This window comes from Miniopterus schreibersii (assembly GCF_964146895.1).
Source record: "Miniopterus schreibersii genome assembly, chromosome: 2".
NCBI classification, from domain to species: domain Eukaryota; kingdom Metazoa; phylum Chordata; class Mammalia; order Chiroptera; family Miniopteridae; genus Miniopterus; species Miniopterus schreibersii.
In genome coordinates, this window is record NC_138102.1 from 52,187,182 (window position 1) to 52,207,429 (window position 20,248).

The 20,248-nt window shown below is 40.6% G+C and overlaps 1 protein-coding gene across 27 annotated transcripts in view; it reads right to left on the reverse strand.

The window, feature by feature from the left end:
* The window catches only part of LMO7 (LIM domain 7), a gene marked incomplete at its 5' end in the record, with an annotated part of 204,614 nt that overhangs the window by 95,975 nt on the left and 88,391 nt on the right, over positions 1-20,248 (reverse strand). For 22 of the 27 annotated variants that reach the window (XM_081130641.1, XM_081130631.1, XM_081130634.1 and 19 more), the window contains one exon: positions 132-238. In XM_081130641.1, the coding sequence (XP_080986767.1) occupies positions 132-238 (107 nt within the window). The other 5 variants (XM_081130621.1, XM_081130620.1, XM_081130638.1 and 2 more) reach the window with 3 other exon arrangements.

Below are 20,248 nucleotides of genomic sequence, written 5' to 3' on the forward strand. Positions count from 1 at the left end.
TGTTTTGGAAAGAGAACAGGAAGGCAAGAGAGCGAAATGATTTTTCAGTAATCATGAACTCTCCGGAATTCTTTTCACTTAAGCTACAAGCCCTGAGTTTAAAAAATATAGAACAAGCCAGTGAAACTTACTTGACAGTGACTCGATTTGATAAATCCTGTAGATCCCCGGGATGGAAAAGCTGGGCTTCTTTCAATCCAATCTGCTCACAAGCTTTCAAAAAAACATTTATATTATCCTGTGAAAAGAAGTAGAAAGTGATTGCTTAGCCGAGCTCTGTCTCAGACAAAGGTTACAAAATTTGGATGATATAACTTCCAAGCTTCAAAGTCCAATTACAGCCAGCAAAAAGAAGGCAGCAAGACCGATGAATACATGTGTTTTAAAAAAAATAATACATGAGCATGTATAGCCTTCAGAGCATAAACCGTGGTGCTATCTCCTGCCCCGGCATATGCCGTTTCTGTGATCTTTGTGACTGGCACGTTAAACATTACCTGTTATAGGACAAGTGCCTAGCCACTGAGCAGTAATCTACACTTTGATGTCAGCTCTGCTCTGCAAACAAACGCCCTCTTCCCAGCTTTGCACGACAAGCCTCACCTCTCCTCTTTAAAAATAACTCCAGCTACTGACATTCACCCACCCAGAAACTGTTGGCAGGGAGGAAATAAGAGGAGGAACATTCTGTTTCTATGATTACAAATTACAGAAAGACTGTGGAATACCACACCTGGAATCTGGGTTCGGTTGCTGAGCCGGCTCTTGACGGACAGGGAAACCATACTATAGGACCCGGGAGAAGCCTGGTGTTCATTGGCTAAATCGCATAGTTTAGGTGTGGTACATTACTCAACGCCCTGCAACCTGCCTCGGGAACTGCCTCCAGAAAATAAAAATCTAGGTTGTCCTCATATCTAATTTCAAAACCAAAACCACCCATTCACAAACCAATGCTTTTCATTTACGTGAGCTGCGACACAGACACTGCCTACAATATATTCTGTGTTACAGTCAGCAGCATTTCAGAGACACACAGTTGGTGACCAGAATTAGCTTGAGCTTCCTTCCACCTTTACTCCTGTTAAGAAAACCCTTAACAGGGTTGAGCTTGTGATGATCCTACTCTCTACCTTTGCTTTGTTAGGGTTCTCAGGCAAGAGAACAGGCTCCTAGGTCATCAACAGACATTTGTCCACTTACACATGCTGGCAACACCACATCTGTGGTGTGAGCCTCAGAGCCTTCCTGGAACCGCACCTCCTTCCCTGACAGCTGGCCGAGACAAGCAGGGACCAGAAGCCAACCTACCACTTGAAGAGAGGCCACTGCTCCTTTCCCATGTCGAGGAGCGCATCCTCACAGGGAGAAAAGGCAGGGTGGTATGGCAAAGTGGGAGAAAATGTTAGAAAGAAATAGATGAAGAGGCTACATTTAACAGTTTGGATTCTTCAAGAGTGAAAGGATTTAGGGAAAGGACAAGAAAATGTCTAGCAAAAGAAAAGCGATACTGATTGCTAGGAAACTCAGGGACATAGGGAAAAAAGCTTTGTAGAGGTGGGAGGTTATTCTAGTAGTGTACTATGAGTAAAAGGCAGTGTGAACTACTTAGCTGAAACCCATGATTCATTTTAAATAAGAGGTCAAAGATTAAAGAAACTTATAAGTCAAACCTTGAACAGTTTAATGAAAGGCGTTTTATCTGACCCTATGTGGAAAAAAAGGGAAATAATGTTTTGGCAAAATTCCAGGGGGAGCAAAAGTGGTCATTTTGTTGGTAAGCTCACATAACTTCTAGAAACTCTATTATTTGTAATCACCAAAAGATTGAAATGAATGGTTCTATAGCTGGCCCTCAGACAAGCAGATGAGAGTAAATGGCTTGGTTTACCCATACCCCAAATCCTATAGGATGCAAATCTCATACCCAACAGGGACAAATAATCCACAAGAAGTCTTCCCACAAATTCAACTTAGTTCTGAAAGTTTAAAATGTTTTAAAACATTAAAACAAAGTAAAACTAAAAGTAAACCTATTGAACTGACAGCCAAAATAATTCTTCGCATATTTTATAAAAACATGATAACAGCATTCATCCAGTTGACACATATGTACAGGCCGATAAGGACAGGGAAAACCATACATGCCTCAAAACCCACCCAAAGTACTTAGCAAGGAACCACTTAAAATATAAAGTGACTAACCTTCATTGGAGACAAAAAAAAAAAAAAATACAATTAATGGGAATAAATTCTAATTTTAAATAAAGCCTTTATATGAAAAAACAGAATCTTTAAAATAGCTTAATGATGCTCAAATGTAAAACAGACAAACCTCATAAACAAAGTCACCCCTGGCCCAGGCAGCAGGAACAGGTCGGACTAGAATCAGAATTGTAACCTAAATCATGCTTACTGGACATGAGCCCATTGGTAATTTATTTTATGCGATTTCAGAGAGTTGCCTAAGGGGCGAAACAAAATTATAAAATTTTCACATGTAGTGAAACATCAAGAAACCACACCCAGCTCAACATATTAATAGGGAAGCATTCAGTCCTCAATTAATGGAATCTTTTCACTTGAAACTCGAAAAGGTAAATAAAAGTAAAAACAAAGGACAAATCTGAAACACATCTTATCTCATTGGACAGGTAGCCAGGACTCCAAGTTAGCTCTGCCAGTAACTAACTATGTGGCTTTGGAAATATTAACCTTCTGGCCCCATTTTCCTCATCTGTGATTAGTTTGTGGACCTGTAAGCCATTACCGAGGGCACACACTAGTGTCTGCAAGGGCAGGGAAGCCCAGCCCCTCCTAGCCCAACCCTTCACACAAATATTTCATAGCCCAGCTTACATAAAATACTTCATGTCAAAAGCCCGCTCTGAACATCTGTAATTCCTACACCTGAGGACCAAAAGTGGCTTCTCAAAAATAACCCCCCAAAAAGGTGATCCCCTGAAGATCTGAAATAGCTCCTTTTAGATTTAAGTTTTTTTATGACTATGAATAAAAATAAACACAATATAAACAGAAAAAGCAGGATGGCTGAAGATTTTCATATTCTCTCAAATCCCCTCTCCACCCTTTGGCCTTGAGTCAATTTTGAAGGCAGTCATTAACAGGTGCGGGGTGGAGGGAGTAAGGGTAAATTAGAGAGAGATTAATGAGTCAGGAACAGTACTTACTATAACAACTGAGGCAAGATGAAGAAGCCACAAAAATTTACAAAGATTCCCAGAGTTGTATTAGCCTGCTGTAGTACCTCTACAGATGATCTACTGCTGCATAGCAAATTGTCCTCAGCAGCTTAGAGCAACAAACATTTATAATTTCACATAGTTTTTGAAGGTCAGGAATTTGGGAGTGGCCTAAACTTGATGGTTGTGGCTTAAGGATCTCTTGGGTTTTAGGTGAGATGTCAGGCGGGGCTGCAGACACTTGAAGGCTTTCTGGAGGCTTGAAGAAACTGCTTCTAAGGTGGCTTACTCAGATGACTGGCAAATCACAGCTGATTGTTGACAGGAAGCCTCAGTTCTTTATGAAATGGACATCTCCATAGGGCACTTGATAGAGCCAATGATCCAAGAGAAAGCAAAGATGGAAGCTACAATGTTTCATAACCTAGCGTCATGTCACAGCCATCATTTCCTCGTGTCCTGCTGTTCACATAGATCATCCCTATTCAATGTTGGGAGGACTATACAAGAACATAAATAGCAGATGAGAATTATTGGGGGACCATCTTGGGTACTGGGGACCACAGTTCACTTTCTGGCCCCAATGACTCACATCCCTCCCACATGCAAAGTACACTAACCCTTCCCAAGGCGAGGAAAATTCAATCTGGAATCTCATCATCTAAGTCAGATCCAGTTGTGCATAAGGTGCCTCGGGTATAGTTCCTTAAGTATAGCCCCTGAGCACAGTTCCTCTCCACTTGGATGCCAGTGAACTAGAAAGACAAGATACCTGCCCCACCCACCCAACATATAATAGGAGGACAGGTGTAGGGTGACCACTGGAGACACTCCAGTGTGGAGAAATGAATGCCACAGAAATTCTGGAACCCTGCAAAGCATGTATTAGTGGGCCATTCATTAGGATTCCAGGCCAGTAAATACTTCTTCATGCTTCTTTGCTTTACTCTTTGAACCTTGGTTCATCTTAAATATCATTTTTCCATTTCTTTCTAAAGTAGCCTCTGTTTGCAGCAGTGTTAGCTTTCTCAGTCTGATTCTTCCCCATTAAAATTTGGGGAACTAAAGGTCTCTTAGTTTTGTAATCCTCTGTCCCTTTCAGTCTAAGTTTACAGTGTTTCTGCAAATACAATTCTCTCAAAAATACTCTAAGTCTTCTGTGAATCTTATTGGACTTCATTCCATTAGACCAAAAAAAAAAAAAAGCCACATCCACAAATCCCTTCAAAATAAGCTCTTCTCTTCTCTACCTTGGTCTGCAGAAATGACTGAGGAACACCACCCTTAAGCTTCTTAGAAGCCCTATTGCTGGACTAGACAAATTCCCAAGGCTCCACTTTGGATCTTTCTAAGATCTGAAAAGAACCACACCCTCAGCTTCATCTTTAGACCTTGTTTGCCTGCCAGTGCTCCCAATCTGATCTTTGCCAGAAGGCCATTTCTTAATTCTAGCATCACCTGACCAAGGAGGCTGATAATTTTCAAAACAAGCAATTCCTGTGCCCCACATGTTTATCATTCTAACCTTCGCTCCCCGCACTTTCCTGTAATCAGCAGGAGGAAGCCAGGCAGCACTTTGACATTCCACCTGGAAATCTTTTCAGATCACCTAGTTTATAAGGCACAATTTATAAGTCAAAGGGACTAAATATCAGGTGGGAATCATTGAGACCACTTTAGAAGCTGCCTACAATATTTATACAATAAAGAATACCGAACAGTCATTAATTTGGGGTAGAAAAATAGACTGCTTTAGAGATGTTGAGTTTTGGGTATCCACATTGAGATGTCCAGCTAATAACAAATTGGGTTTAGAGCCCATGAAAAGTATCTGATCTTAAAATATGGTTTGGGAAATCAAAAAATCAGTAGTTGAAATTAAGGATGTGGATAAGCCCCCTAAGGAAAAAGCAAAGCTAGAGAAGAGGCAGTTAAAAAAAGAGAAGAGTTAAGGGAAAAACAAAAACAAAAAAACCTAGCTACCAGAGAAATCAGAGGGAAAGTAGAAGTGAATGACGTCATGGAAAACCAGGGAAAAGAGAGTTTCAAGATGGGAGAGTCAGATTCTAGTAAGAGCTACAACAAGGCAAGAGTGAAAACAGCCCAAAGAATTTGACAATCTAATGGAAAATCCTTAGTGAATGTAAACTTCAAGGGGCTAAAGAGCAAATAAGTGACACTAAAGATTAGAACAAGAATCACCCAAAATGCCAAAGCTCTCCTTCTCAAAGCCACCCTAAATCTTGTTTCCCACTCAAGTTTCCCATCCCTTCTCTCAAAGCTACCATCCCCGAGCCCTCTAGTGTTAGGATGCTCCGTTTCTAGAAGGAGATAAGGTGGGGAGAGTAGTTCTCACTCTCATTCTCCTGGTCCCAAATGGAGGACCATGTTCTACTTCCTCCCACCATTTACCAGGTTTGAACATGAACAAAATTATACATTCCTATGCAGTCTTAACTCCTATCTCCATTCTAAATTTTGAAAAGAGAGTTATGAGAAGGAGAACACGAGGCCCACGTGAATATTCTAACACTAAGCTCATGGTAACATAGCTGTTCAGTAACTATTCCCTTATCAGGGCCTTTCATCCCATTTTCCTTCCAAAAGCACTTATGCAGTAATATATTCTCACATCATCTACATAGGTTTCCTTGCTCTTTTATCAGGAATGGAAGTAGCTGGGGAGAGGGTCAGGGGCCCAGAGTTGAATTATTCATATTTTAACAAGTTCTTACCAGTCAATCTATATTTTTATTTTATTTTACTATTCTCTTCCACATCCCATCCCCCACTCACTCCCACACCTCTCCATGAAAAGAGGCCGTCTCCCTAAGTATATATGCTAAAGAATCAAAAAGAGGTACTCAAACAAGTACGTGCACAGGCACACCTTGTTTTACTGCACTTTGCTGTGTTGAGCTTTGCAGATGTTGCATTTTTTAAAAACTGAAGGCAAGACCCTCCACCAGCAAAAAGATCACAACTCACTTTATTGTGATACTCTATTGCAGTGGTCTTGAACTGAACCCATATCTCTGAGGTATGCCTATATGCATACTGATAGCACTATTCACAACAAACAGTGGAAGAAACCTCTATGATGTCCACGAACAGATAGATGGATAAACAAACTGTGGTATATCCATACAATGGGATAGTATTCGGCCATAGAAATGATGAAGTCATGATACAGGCTACGGCACGGATGAACCTCCAAAACATTATACTAAGTAAAAGAAACAAAACACACAAAGGTCACATACTCTGTTTATATGGGATATTCAGAATAGATAAGTCCGTAAAGACAGAATGCAGGTTGGTGGTTGCCAGGATTGAAGGGAAAAACAAAGTGAGGAGAAACCACTTAATAGGCAAGAAATTTTACTTAGGAGTGATGGAAATATTTGGTGGTTGAACACTGTGAATGTTATAAATGACGGTGATTTAGTCACCTTAAAAATGGCTGAATTTATCCTATGTAAATTTCACTTCCATAAATTATTTTTTAAAAGATGCCTTCTCTAATGTGCTTAAGATGGAAATGTCTTTTATATTGTTGACTTATTTATGTAGTCTGATTTACATAAATAGCATTATGATCTACAATTTTCTCTTCCACGTTGAATCATTTTGTTACACAAAAGGCTGAATCCTCATTAAAGTGTATAGTACACCACCCGAGGCTCTGACTCAACCCAAAGTCCCTTTCATTTTTACTAGGAGGACCTTTAAAAAAAAGTATATTTACTGTTAAAATTTCAAGTGTGGTGATTTTCAACAAATAAGGAACTGTCTACTCATGAGATCAAACCAGTTGGACCCACTTATGAAAAAGTTTCCTACATGTACAGGTCAAGAGCTATCATAAACAAAAAATGAGTGCTTTACGGTCAAATCCTAACTAATTATGAAAAAAATAGTGAAGCTGTGCTCAGGGCTGTAATCTGAGGGCCATGCAGGCAACACCTTAAACCAAAGCTCTGGGAAAATCCCTTGGATGTGCTCCCCGTCAACGAATCCAACGTTCTTCCTGCACTCACTTTGGCCTGTTATTCCCAGCAAGGTTCTATGTTCTATGCCTCCTTAAAGTAAGACTTTTTTCAATTAAAAAAGAGAGTATAGTATCCAGTTCCTCTGAATCTGAGCACATGATGGTGCAGATCAATCTGTCCTGAGGCCAAGAGACTTGCTGACTCAGTTCCTTTTCTATGTATGATAGGACACCAAAGCCCCTACCTCCTCTGCCTCTGGAATGGACCAGTGCCAAAAAGTTAGCAAGTATGTGCCAGCAATCAGGAGGGGGTCACCACTGTTCAAGGCAGAGAAACTGAACTAAGTCCACGCTTTAGAGTAACGATCCCCGCTCAGTCACATCAGAATCACCAGAGGGAGCTCGCAGAGTCAGCACTCAGGTGATGCTGACGCCTGTCGTGGAGAATAGCTGCCCTGGCCTCTTGCTAACAACGTGTGACCCGCGCACCATCAGCACCGGCATCGCGGAGAGCCGTTAGAAATGCGCACTCTCCGGATTCGTTTCCTCCTTGGGGGGAGGCGGAAGCTGGGAGGAGAGCCCCAGCGCTGGGAGGGGAGTACAGAAGACACACGGCGACTCCAAAGACCAGCCCCAGTGAGCATGTCGGTGCTGACTGTGTAAGAATGCAAATTCCAAAAGCAGTTCAGTGAGAATGGAGCCATCCACCGGATGCAGGAAAACTGGAAGGAATCTTTCCTGTTCTGCTCTGTACTCTGCCTTTATCATTGGTAGTCGGGGCCTAATGCACAAACGATCCAAGTTTGAAGGGGAAGCCATTAGTGCTCTGGCCTCTGACCCTCGCGGCCTTGAAACTGGTGCTTACATTTTAATGGCCAAAGGCCTGAAGCAGTCGTTTGATGAGCAGAGTTTTACAATGGACCTGTCAGCAAATTCTGGGCTTGTATACTCGTGCTAAGCAAAGCTCCCGAAATCGGAGATCGGGCACTCATTATGCTGAGGGAGCAGAAGCTGACCTTCCGGCACTGGTACCAGCGCACCGCCGGCCTCCTGTTCACCTGAACGCCTACAAGGGCGTGGGTGCTGGGGGGGACCGGGTCATGACACCGTGATGTGCTCTCACTATGCCTTGCGAGCAGTGGGTTCCCGAGTCCCCTGGGAGTTTGCCACGCTCATCACCTTGTCCCAGCTCACTCAGATGCTGACGGGCTGAGTCACTAAGTGCCTGGGCTTCTGCTGGGCACAGCACGACCAGCATCACCCTCACTTTCAGAACGTCTCCTCGTCCCCGCTCCTGTACCTCACCTACCCTGTGCCCTTCTGCCACCTCTTCGAGGCCGACATCGGCACGGTGAGGAAACCCACGACGGCTGCGGAGTGTTGGAACTGAGGAGGGAGCCATAGCTCAGGGTCAGCCAGAAAAATAACAGAAGAAAATGGCTCAAGGAATCACACCTATGGGGCAGCTAAAGTAAAACAAAACACATGAGCAAACACAAGCCCCAGCTAAGGGATCATTAGGCCGGCATAACCCAGAAAGTTTATGACCGTTTTCTGGGTGAAGACTCGCTGAGTGCACCTCTCTCTCAGAGGACCACTGCTAGAAGGCCCTATTCCCTCTTTATCTGCCAACTTTAGGACAAAGGAGAGCAAAAGTGAGCCAGAGGCTAGGAGAGAGAGAAACAGAAGACAAAGGCTATTAACACTGGATGAAAAGTATTTACTGCCCTAGCCGGTTTGACTCAGTGGTTAGAGCGTCCCAGGTTCGATTCGGGCCAAGGGCACGTACGTACCTCAGCTGCAGGCTCAATCCCCAGCCCCAGTTGGGGCTCATGCAGGAGGTAACCAATCAATGCGTCTCTATCGCATCAATGTTTCTCTCTCTCTCCCCCTTCCACCCTCTCTGAAAGTAATGGAAAAATATCCTCTGGTGAGTATTAAAAAAAAAAGTATTTGTTAACTTAAAAAACTGTGAGCACATGCACACACAATCCTTTCTAATCTTTCTGACACTAAACTGAGGCCAATAGAATAGAAAAAATGGGACAGACACCTGTCTGTCTAGGACACTAATGCTTTTGCAAAAATTAGAGCCTTTTAAAGGAAAGTTAGTAGTTTTAGGCCCTATAGAAAAAGATGTCTTAACCACCTCTTATGAAAACGGATGTAAACAACTATATTTCAACTCAGAAAGACTTATGTTTTTCCCTTCACAGCACACCTCAGGCTAGTGAGTTTGCCAAAACCAAATAGGGCACAATATTTTTCCAACGTTCTTCCTAGAAGAATGGAAACAATGCAGCTCAGTGACAACAGGGGCAGCTCCATCTAAGAGCATTTCTGATAGTTTAATTGTAATTTCTACTTTTAAACAGGATGAAATAGCCTTGGTTGCGATGCCCCAGGTTTCTGTACAGAAGAGTGAATACAGAGCAGAAAAGATAAAAATCAACCAAATGATTTGAAAATGGATTCTGTACTACATGTAAAAAGTTTCAACCCAATCCCATTCTTGAGCAGGGAAAGGGAAAAAGGGGGGAAAGAAGTGAGCAGAAGGTCAATACAACACATACCCTCCCTATTTGACTTCACACATGCAAAGAACACTCTACATGAAGCCCTGTGCTACAGTCCATATTTTTCATATATATTTTTAATTGATTGATCTTAGAGAGGGGAAAGGAGAGAGAGAGAGAAACATCAATTTGTTGTTCCACTTATTTTATGCATTCATTGGTTGCTTCTTATAAAGTGGTACCTCGGTTTTCAAATGTCTCTGTTGACGAACATTTCGCGTTACAAATGCCGTAAACCCAGAAGTAAATGCTTCGGTTTTCAAACACCCTCGGAAGTTGAACATGCCCCATGGCTTCCACTGAGGGCAAGATCCTGAGGCCTAGCTGTCGGCTGTGGATCCCTCGGTTTTTGAACATTTCAGAACCGAACAGTCTTCCAGAATGGATTACATTCGAAAACCAAGGTACCTCTGTATGTGCTCTGATTGGAGATCAAACCCGCAACCTTGGTGAATCAGGAAGATGCTCTAACCACCTGAGCTGCCTAGCCAGAGCCTATGTTTTCTATATTTTTGTGAATTTCAAAAAGAAATCTGCAGGGCTCTTTCCTAATATGGGGTAAAAACTGTTTCTACGTCATCGGCATTTGTTCCCTAAGCGAAGTAAGGTATGTAAAGTGCCCTCTGCTGGTCAAGTGGAGACACTTCAACGAACACTTACTAGTTTGGTTGAAACAACTGACAACAATGTATACCCTATAGACTTATCCTTCAAATTTTAAATGATATAAACTACACAGCATATTTTTGGCCAAATCAGAAGACATTCTTTCTGCTTCAAGTCAGTTTTAGAAATTTTGTAAAAGGGACTTTTCCTCTGGAACTCAGAAAGTCAATTTATTAAGAGGCACATTCTTTAAAATAAAAAGCTTCATAATATTTCAGTCCTTTACATGCCACATAAATGTGAAAGATTCCTCATATTTCATAAAAGCAATTATGTAAAGCTGTTCAGTGTGACAGATTAGTATTCCCATTGGTTAAGTGGCTTAATGATTAGACAAATAAATTGAAAAGATTAGGGGCTACTACACTGCATAGATTATACACATATAAAGACACATGTATGCACACAGATGTGGGGAACACTGAACTTCAAAGCCCAAATAAATAGAAACACTTCTGGCTAGCAAGAAAAGAATCTATTATTTATCTTTGTTGTTTTATTTGAGAGAGTACCGTAAAAGGGATTTTTTTCAAACTTTTACTTTAGCTTTAACTGTGCTGTCATTCATGAAACAGAGCTCTCTGCTGCTCTGCGGAAGAGGGCAAAGACTTTCTCAGCATCTTGTTTATATGCGGAACTTAAAAGCATGAAATTTTATTCCATTCTGTGTGAACGGTTTGAACAATAAATAAAGAATCCACCCAGAAGCTGTTACATCTGTGTTAAATTATCGTGAACTGTCTATGATGTCTTGACATTGGTTCATAGATGAGAAACAATTGATGCAGGAAGTATTATTATTAGGGCAAAAGCTGGCGTGAGCTGAAAAGATAGGTCCTGCTACAACAATAGATCCCTAGGATGCAAATAATGTTATTTTGAGCTTTGAAAATACAGGACACTGTGGGATAAACTTTCTTTTTCTTATAACAGAAAATAAGCAGAATAATTAAAATGGGGGAAAGGTCAAACAAAGAAAATGCAGACTATCTGGCTCCACCCCAGACCTGCTGAATTAGAACCCACATTCTAAGATCTTCCAGGGATTTGAGTTTTTGTAGACATATGTTTTCTGGCAAAGAACAATATAAGAAAAATATTTCCAAATGTGACTTAAAGCAGTGTTTCTCCTTAGTGTGAACATAAAGCACCTAGAGATTACAGAGTTCACCATTAGGTCATCATCAAAAATACTTGAATTCTGTTCTTATAAGCTAATTGTGGTCACTCAAAATTATCTTAAAACAACTCCCAAGCAGCAGAGTAACTTACAATATATCCAAATTTGCATTTTAACTATCCAGTTTCCATTAAGAAAGCAGTTTAGTCACAATTTTGATCAGCTGACACTAGTTTTTTTTTTATTATTTTGGAGAATTCATCTTTTATTTTATGACTTACCTAATAAATGTAAGCTGTGAAGTAATACTTACATTTTATGACTATGTTATGTAGGCCAACACTCAGAGATCCAACTTCAATAGCTATTTGTGAGAAAAATAAGCAGCTAGTATTTTTTTTGGGGGGGGGAGGTTGTTTTTGAAAGTTTTTCTTGGGTCCTTATTTCACTACAAAGAAAAAGGCTCCATCATCTGCTGGCTAATAGCAAGGAACTAAGGAGAGCAGTAAGATCTTGTCACATGTGAAAACAGGAATGGGAACCAACTGGGAATGCTTAAAGGGAACTGCCAAGTGACACAGAGGGCTCAGGAGATTATCCATGATAATTATGCCAGAAGCTTGGTGATTTGATTTTGCTCCAGCACTGCTTGGCAGAATGAGAGCAAACACCGGACGAAGAGAGACAGAGCTGAGATTGGCAAGACAGAGCGGCACAAGGTCAAAGGAATGAGGGCTGAGAGCTCTGGTAAAATGCTAGTTATTGAAATACTTAATCAACTCAGGTGGCAATTAACTACACAGAAGCAATAACAGGCCCTGTCAAACTGCAGCATGAAATACTGCAGTCTTGCATATTATTCAAATTAAGCTTTATATCAAAAGTGAACTCTAAAATGTATCCACTGTTTTTAAAAATGCTGAAGTCGATGCTTAAGAAGTTCTGACGAAGAACAGATTGGTGGCTGCCAGGGGTGGAGGGTAGGGGATGGGGGGATGGAATGGGAATAAAAGAAAAGAGTTTTGTCCTCAAATTAGTCATGTTTTATGTTCCAAAGTAAAATAAATAAATAAATAATTGCTTAAAGAAACATGTCATAATGACACTAACAGGCATATTTTATGGAGCAATAAAGCACGTTTAATGAAGAAAAACAACATAGTAAAACTAGCTCACTGAGAATCTGCGTTCCTTCATGCAGCTGCTCCCACCCCCCTTCAGAGAATCACTTTTATAGGTGATCTATCTGGATCGTCAGATCTGGTTTAAGCTTTTCAGCCTCAGAGACTCCCTACTTTATGAGGCTGACTCATTTTTAGTCCTTTCTATGTCAAGAAAGTCCCCAAATTCCCTCACTGTAATTGTAAAACATTGTTCCCAAGTCAAGGTGATATGGAGCCTGAGAAGTCCCGCAGTCTGCCCGTCTACAAGCTGGACACCGAGGAGAGCTGATGGCCTAGTTCTAGCCCACACCCAGAGGCCTGAGAACCAGCAGAGCCAATGGGATGGTGTAAGTCTCAGTTCAAAAGCCAGCAGGCTCAAGACTCAAGAGGAGCTAATGTTTCGGTTAGTCTGAAGGCAAGAAAAGACCAATGTTCCAGGTCATCCAGTCAGGCACAATAGTTTCCTCTTACGCATAGAAGGGTCAGCCTTTTTGTTCTAGCCAGGCCTTCAACTAATTAGTTAAGGCCCACCCACATGAAGAAGGGAAATCTGCTTTACTCAGTCAACCAATTCAAATGTTAACCCTCAAAGACACACTCAGAGTAATGTTTGACAAAATATCTGGATACTCCATGGCCCAGTCAAGTTGACACAAAACTAATCAGCACAACTACTGAAACTGTTCTTTAACTGGCTTTCCTGCTTCTCGATTTCCTTTAGTCTATTCTTCACACACCAAGCAATGATATTTTTAAAGGTTTTTTGACATAGAATTTACATAGCATACAACAATTCATCCATTTTAAAGTGTACAATTCAGTGATATTTAATATATTCACCGATGTGTATCCTTTACCATAGGTAACCAATTATCACTAACAAATTTAATTGCTTTCAAAGCCACTAATGGCTTCCAATCACACTTAAAATAAAATGCAATCTATTCACCAAAGTCCATGAAGCCTTATAAAACCTTGGGGCCTACCTCTCCACCTCACTCAGCTCCTTGCTGGTCCACCTTCTTCCTCCCTTAATACACCTCTTTTCCTTCTGACTAGAAAACTCCCACCCATCCCCATATCTTCCCATTCCCTCACTTCATCCACTCCCCTGATCAAATGTCAACTCCAGAAATAAGGTGTCCCTGAGAGCCTTCTTATACATGCACACAATCAATCTCTACCCACTGACTTTATTTTTTCAGTGTAATTATTGGTAACTGACAGGGTATTACATATTGTTCATTGTAATTAATGGCACCTGACAGGTTATTAATGACCTATTGACTGGGCTCCATTAGAGAGGAACTTTCTCTGTCTTATTTGTGGGTGTGTCCCAAATTCCCAGAACAGTACCTGGCATATAGTAGGTGTTCAATAAACATTTTTAGGAAGGGAAGGATAGTCATGAACCTAAAACCCATCAAGTAACCAAGGCCCTCATACCAGTCTTACACTGGGTTCTATTTCTTATTACCTCCTTTGCTTTTCTCTTTCCAATTTCTACATAACAAAAGGTGCCAAAAGAAAGAAAGATGTTCCAAATGTTTTTGTATTTGAATAAAACTGTCATGTATGATATAATCCTACTTTAAATCATTTTTTAAAACTCCACAAGTTAATTATAGTGTTGCTTTAAGAATTCTAATTCATTAATGTTTAAAAACAAGATTGCCCTCAAGGCTGAAAGTCAGCATATAAATGTTCATCTTGGATTTAAAAACAAGTAAGTTTTGGCACTCTAGGGAAGAGCTCCTAAACTTGTGTCAATGCCGTGACTAAGAGGTTGTGGCTGGAAATAAAACAGGAGTTTCCTGATCTACTGTGCTGCATCATTATGAGGGTATTGGAAACAACTTCAAAGTTGACATTAAGCTTTTAAGTTTACACTCTTGGTGATACTTATCTTTAATTGGGAGTTGGGGAAAAGTAGAGAGACAAGGAGTCTCTTGAAGAAATCTCCTAAAAATGCTTTATAAATAACAACCATTATTGACTTACTTATATACCATTTATGCGATGTTAGGCATTTGGATATTTAATATCTACTATTTGTTACTTTGAAGACAGCCAATGTACACTTCCCGTTCAATTTGTTTTCTCAGTCTTGATTATTGGATAACCCCAAACTATATCAAAATACAGATGGCGATCCACAGAAATTCCAGTAAAATATACATTAGAAAAAAATATTTATTTAAATTAAAATACAACCATAGAAAATGTCATTTGCACTGTGTAAAATGGCTTTTTTTAAAAAAAGAAAGTTTAAAGTATTGTTTAAAGTATTACAAGTGTCCCCTTTATCCCCTCATTGATCCCCTCCCCCCCGTATCCCTCCCCCCAGGCCTTCACCCCACTATTGTCTGTGTCCATGGGTTATGCATATATACATATAAATTCTTATGTTAATCTCTCCCCACCCCTGCCTTCCCTCTGACATTCGTCACTCTGTTCCATGCTTCTATGTCTCTGGACCTATTTTGTTCATCAGTTTATTTTGTTTATTAGAGTCTACATGAGTAAGATCATATGACACTTGTCTTTCTCTGACTGGCTTATTTCACTTAGCATAATACTCTCCAGGTCGCACCATGCTGTCTCAAAGGATAAGGGATCCTTTGTTTTTACAGCTGCATAGTATTCCAACGTGTAAATGTCCAAAAAAGATGCTCAATATGATTTCAATCTTCACGAACTTGTGGAGACTTGTTTTGTGTCCTAACATGTGGTCTATCTTTGAGAATGTCCCATGTGCACTTGAGAATGCCTATTCTGCAGCTTTGGAGTGGAATGTTCTGTAAATGTCAATTAAATCCATCTGATCTAGTATACCACTTAGTCACTGTTTCCTTGTTGATTTTTGTCTGGAAGACCTATCCAGTAAAGTCAATGGGGTGTTAACGTCCCCTACTATGACTCTATTCCTGTCGATCTCTCCTTTAAAGCCCTCCAGAAGTTTTTTGGGTTCTTTTCCAGCTTGTGTTAGTCTTTTCTTCTGAGGTGGGTCTCTTGTAGACAGCATATATTCGAGTCTTGTTTCCTTATCCATTCAGCTACCCTATGTCTTTTGATTGGGACATTTAATCCATTTGTATTTAAGGTTATTACTGATAGGTATTTATCCATTGCCATTTTATTTCTTTATGCCTATGTTTCTCATTCTCTCTATTTCAACTTCTTGTTACATCAGTCCCCTTAAAATTTCTTGCAATGCTGGTTTGGTGGTGACAAATTCCTTTAGCCTTTTTTTTTTTTTTTGTCTGGAAAGCTCTTTATTTCAACATCTTTTTTGAATGATAGCCTTGCTGGATAGAGTATTCTTGGCTTCAGATCCTTGTTTTGCATTACCTTGAATACTTCATGCCATTCCCTTCTGGCCTGTAGAGTTTCTGATGAGAAATCAGCTGACAGCCTTATGGGAGTTCCTTTGTAGGTAACATTGCTTTTCTCTTGCTGCCTTCAATTGTCTTTGTCTTGAATTTCTGTCATTATAATTATGATGTGTCTGGGTGTGGACCTCTTTGGGTTCTTCCTGCTTGGGATTCTCTGTGCCTCCTGAACTTGTGTGACTTTTTCCTTGACCAGGTTAAGGAAGTTTTCTGCCATTATTTCTTCAAACAGGTTCTCTAACCCTTGCTTACTTTTGACCTCTTCTGGCATTCCATTGATGCACATATTGTTATGTTTCATGTTGTCCCACAGCTCCTTTAGACTGTCCTCCTGTTTTTTAACTGTATTTTCTTCTTGATTCTCTGATATTTTTTTACCCTGTCTTCTAATTTGCTGATCCGATCCTGTTTCCCCTAATCTGCTGTTCATTCCTTCCAATTTTTTTTTATTTCTACTATGTCCTTCTTAATTTCCTTCATACTTTCTATATCTTTTTTCATTCTGTTGAGCATCTTTATGATCAGTATTCTGAACTCTATATCTGATAGATTGCTTATCTCCATTTCATTTAGCTCTTCTTCTGGAAAATTATTTTGTTTTTTCATTGGGGCTTGTTTTTTAGTCTCCCCACTTGGGCTGCCTGTTTGGATTTGTTTCTATGTATTAGGTAGATCTTCTAGGACTCCCAGTCTTTTGGAGGATGTCTGGTGCAGGCCAATGTCATATGCTATTCGTGACTGGCCTTGAGTACCCTGTTTGAAGTTTTCCACACTCCACAGCTTCTGGTTTCCTCTGCTGGGGTTATGTGTATTTGGACAGGACCAAGATATGCACCAATGTCTGCTTCTCCAAGCCCTAGGTCCAAAAGCAAATCAGGCAAAGACTCAAAACACCCAGAGGCTGTTATTCAGTCTCCTAATGAGCCTCAGGCTGTAGAAACTCTACAGGGTGGGGCCAGATGTTTTCCAGCAGGGTGGGGAAATTGTGCCCCACCACTACCACCGGCAAAAGCTACTTGGAAGGTAAATGTCTGTCTGAGAAAGATGTCCTCTGCAGTATGAGGGAATGACTCCGCACCAGGGTCCAGATGGGTGCCCTCTGAGAGCTATTCCCCCAGCCAGTCCCCCTGGATTCTCCTCACACTGCTCTAGTCCACTCTGCCTTTCCTCCGCTGGAGCCCAAGGTAAATGGCTGCACACAAAACTTTGTGCATTGGCCCTTTAAGAGAGTGCTGCATTTCCAGCTCTCTCTCTCCCTGGCGGACAGAAACCCAGATGTTTTTCACAGCCAGATGTTATGTGGGCACCTTCCTCAGTTCTGGTGCTCTTGGCTGGGAAGCCCAGCCTGGGGTTTGGGCCCCAGAGTTCTCAGCGGGAACCCCCACAGCTGAGATATCCCTCTGGACCTTCAGCTACTGCCTGTGGGAGCCCAGCCAGCCCTCTCTCCCCTCTGCACTTCCTACCAGTCTCTATGTGGTCTCCACTTTTCATCCTTGGTTATGAGGGTCCTCTCCAGCTTGTCTTCAGTTGCAGTTGATTACTCAGGGTGGTTTTTCTGTATTTTAGTTATAATTCCAGTTTGGTCCTGGGAGAGTGTCAGTGTAGCTTCCACTCAGTCTGCCACCACCTTGGATCTTCTCAAACGGCCTTATTTTTAGTAAATGCCTAGCTTTTATGCTATAATTTCTTACACAAGTGTAAACAACACATTAATAATGGCAATACTATAGGTCTCTCCTATACCTTAATTAGGAAGAAAAAGTACTCCATGTTTTTGTTATTGGTGTTTCCTTTATAAAGAAAAAAATGAGACTGACAAGCTAGTAATATAAGAATAGCTTACATTTTAGTGTTTGAGACACAATTACACAACTTGTACAATGGTTCCGCCTTTCCTTTAAAATAAAAACATTTCTTTAGCATAGTTTTAATCATGAGACCACAGTTGAAGTGTTGTAATCAAGTTTATTAATATCATTTAACCTTCACTGTCTCCAGTAGGCAATAGAAGAAACAGAAGAAAACTACCTTTTAATTCAATTAAATACCAAGGTCTGATGCAGCGTATATAAAATTGTTCCAATACAGTGATAGCTGTAAAATGAACAAACATTCAAGAGCATGATAATTTATAGAAACATCTAGCTTTCATTATTTATCAATTGTGAGGAAATCAAGAACATGAAAACTAAGTCAGAGTTGAGGCAGAGCAGTGTGATGAGGGGGACCTCAGGGTTGTTCCCCATCCATGTGGAGATGGAGATCATGGCAGCCAGAAGCTGTATGAATGCTGCTCTTACTGGCTAAGCAATCAGACAGGCAAGGATGAGTGAATCCAAAGGAATTTGCTTGGTGAAAGCCTCTCCCAAATTCACTATGTGAAAGATCTACTCAAGCAAATGTATCAAGTCAGCAATAAAATTCAGGAAATTCAGGAACAGAAAAAAACACTATTGATCTTACTATTAAATGGTTATTTTAAACTAGCTCTACAATACCGTCTTCCCATGCTGTCACTTGTTATCAGTGTTTTCTACACATCAACATCCAAATATATTCACAAAAATATCTTGCTTATCAACTATATTCCCTCTGAGACACACACTGGGTTTGACCAGCAGCAAACAACCCTCAGTTACCACAGCTGCAAGCAATACAGATATTGCTGCTTACCCAGTTTCATATTCCATTCTATTATTCTTTGAGTGTTTTCTCTTCAACCAAACAAAATTTCTTTCTGCCTCCTACCCAGAAAAGTGCTACCCTTGAATGAAAATAGTAGTTATATTTGTACTTATATTATTTCAACTTGGATGAGAAAGAAGAGGAAAGAGAGTGGGTTTTCTCCCCCTGAAAACACTCCATCTTGAGGTCTCACATTTTATTTTATTTGTGTTTATTTGGTTTTATTTATAGAAAAAGCTCACAAGCTCAGTGTCCCACAAACCTCTCCTCTTCCCACCCCCTTGGCTCCTGTATCCCTGGGGAAAAGAATGGGATAAATATAGTCCCTGCCTGATAATGGTTTTTAGAAAAAGCACATGATAAAATCTGGATAAGAATATTTAAATTGCATAGCTGATTTCTTAGGTGAATTTTCTATTCCTGCTGGAAGGGAAACACTGGTGTTTCAACAGTGACCTTGACACAAACGAGCTTGCACTACTTTGCTGACATCCCGTACAGGTACAAGAATGTTAACCGCTAATAAACTTTTGAGAAACAGCAGTTAGAACGACCCATAAACTTGTCTTATTTCTTGAAGTAGCCATTATGAAGGCGAGGTAAACTGACAAATCCAGCTGCTGAGCTGGCTGGTGTCTTTGCATTTCCTGTATTCTACAGCATTCCTGAATGAGGAGACAACCTGCAGACAAACGTTACCCATTCCACTCTCCAAAGTAATCTCAAAGAGGAACACTTTAGGGCAAAGAAGTTCGCATTCAGCCCATATTTTTGATGCAAGTGTGGATATATTGAGGTTTTTTCTATTAAGCCCACTGATAAGACACAAACATTCACACAAACATTCACTTGGTTCAAACCAAGTTTTCTGAAATGCCATTGCTTTTTCAAAGGGCATGGCAACTGAGATGGCAAGCATGAGCAGATCAATCAAACCGACAGTCGTCTGGCAAACTAGCCCACATGAAGGGGTAGTACTTACTTCCTTGATTCCTTAGCTCAACGGTTCTCAACCAAGGATCATTGACAATATCAAGGGATATGTTTAGCTCTCACGAATGGAGGTTTGGGGCATGATGCTACTGGTATCTAGTGAGTAGAGGCCCGGGATGCTGCTAAACATTCAATAATGCACAGGGCAGACACCCACAAAGAATTACCTGGCCAAAAATGTCAATAGTCATTAGGGCCAAGGTTGAGAAACCTTCTTTAGCTAAATAAAAATAAATCATTATGGGTCCAAGATGACCATAAGTCTTAGGGTTAATAACATGTGATGTTCTCTACACATACTGTATTTCATGCACACTAACACATCATATGGCAAACATTATTCTGGTCCAATGGTTTCACCACCAGAATATCTTGCTTGCACAAAATAATACTGAATGTAAAGTGTAATTGAAAAAAATTTAATTGAAAAAAAAAAAGAATTATCTTGCCTGCTTCTCA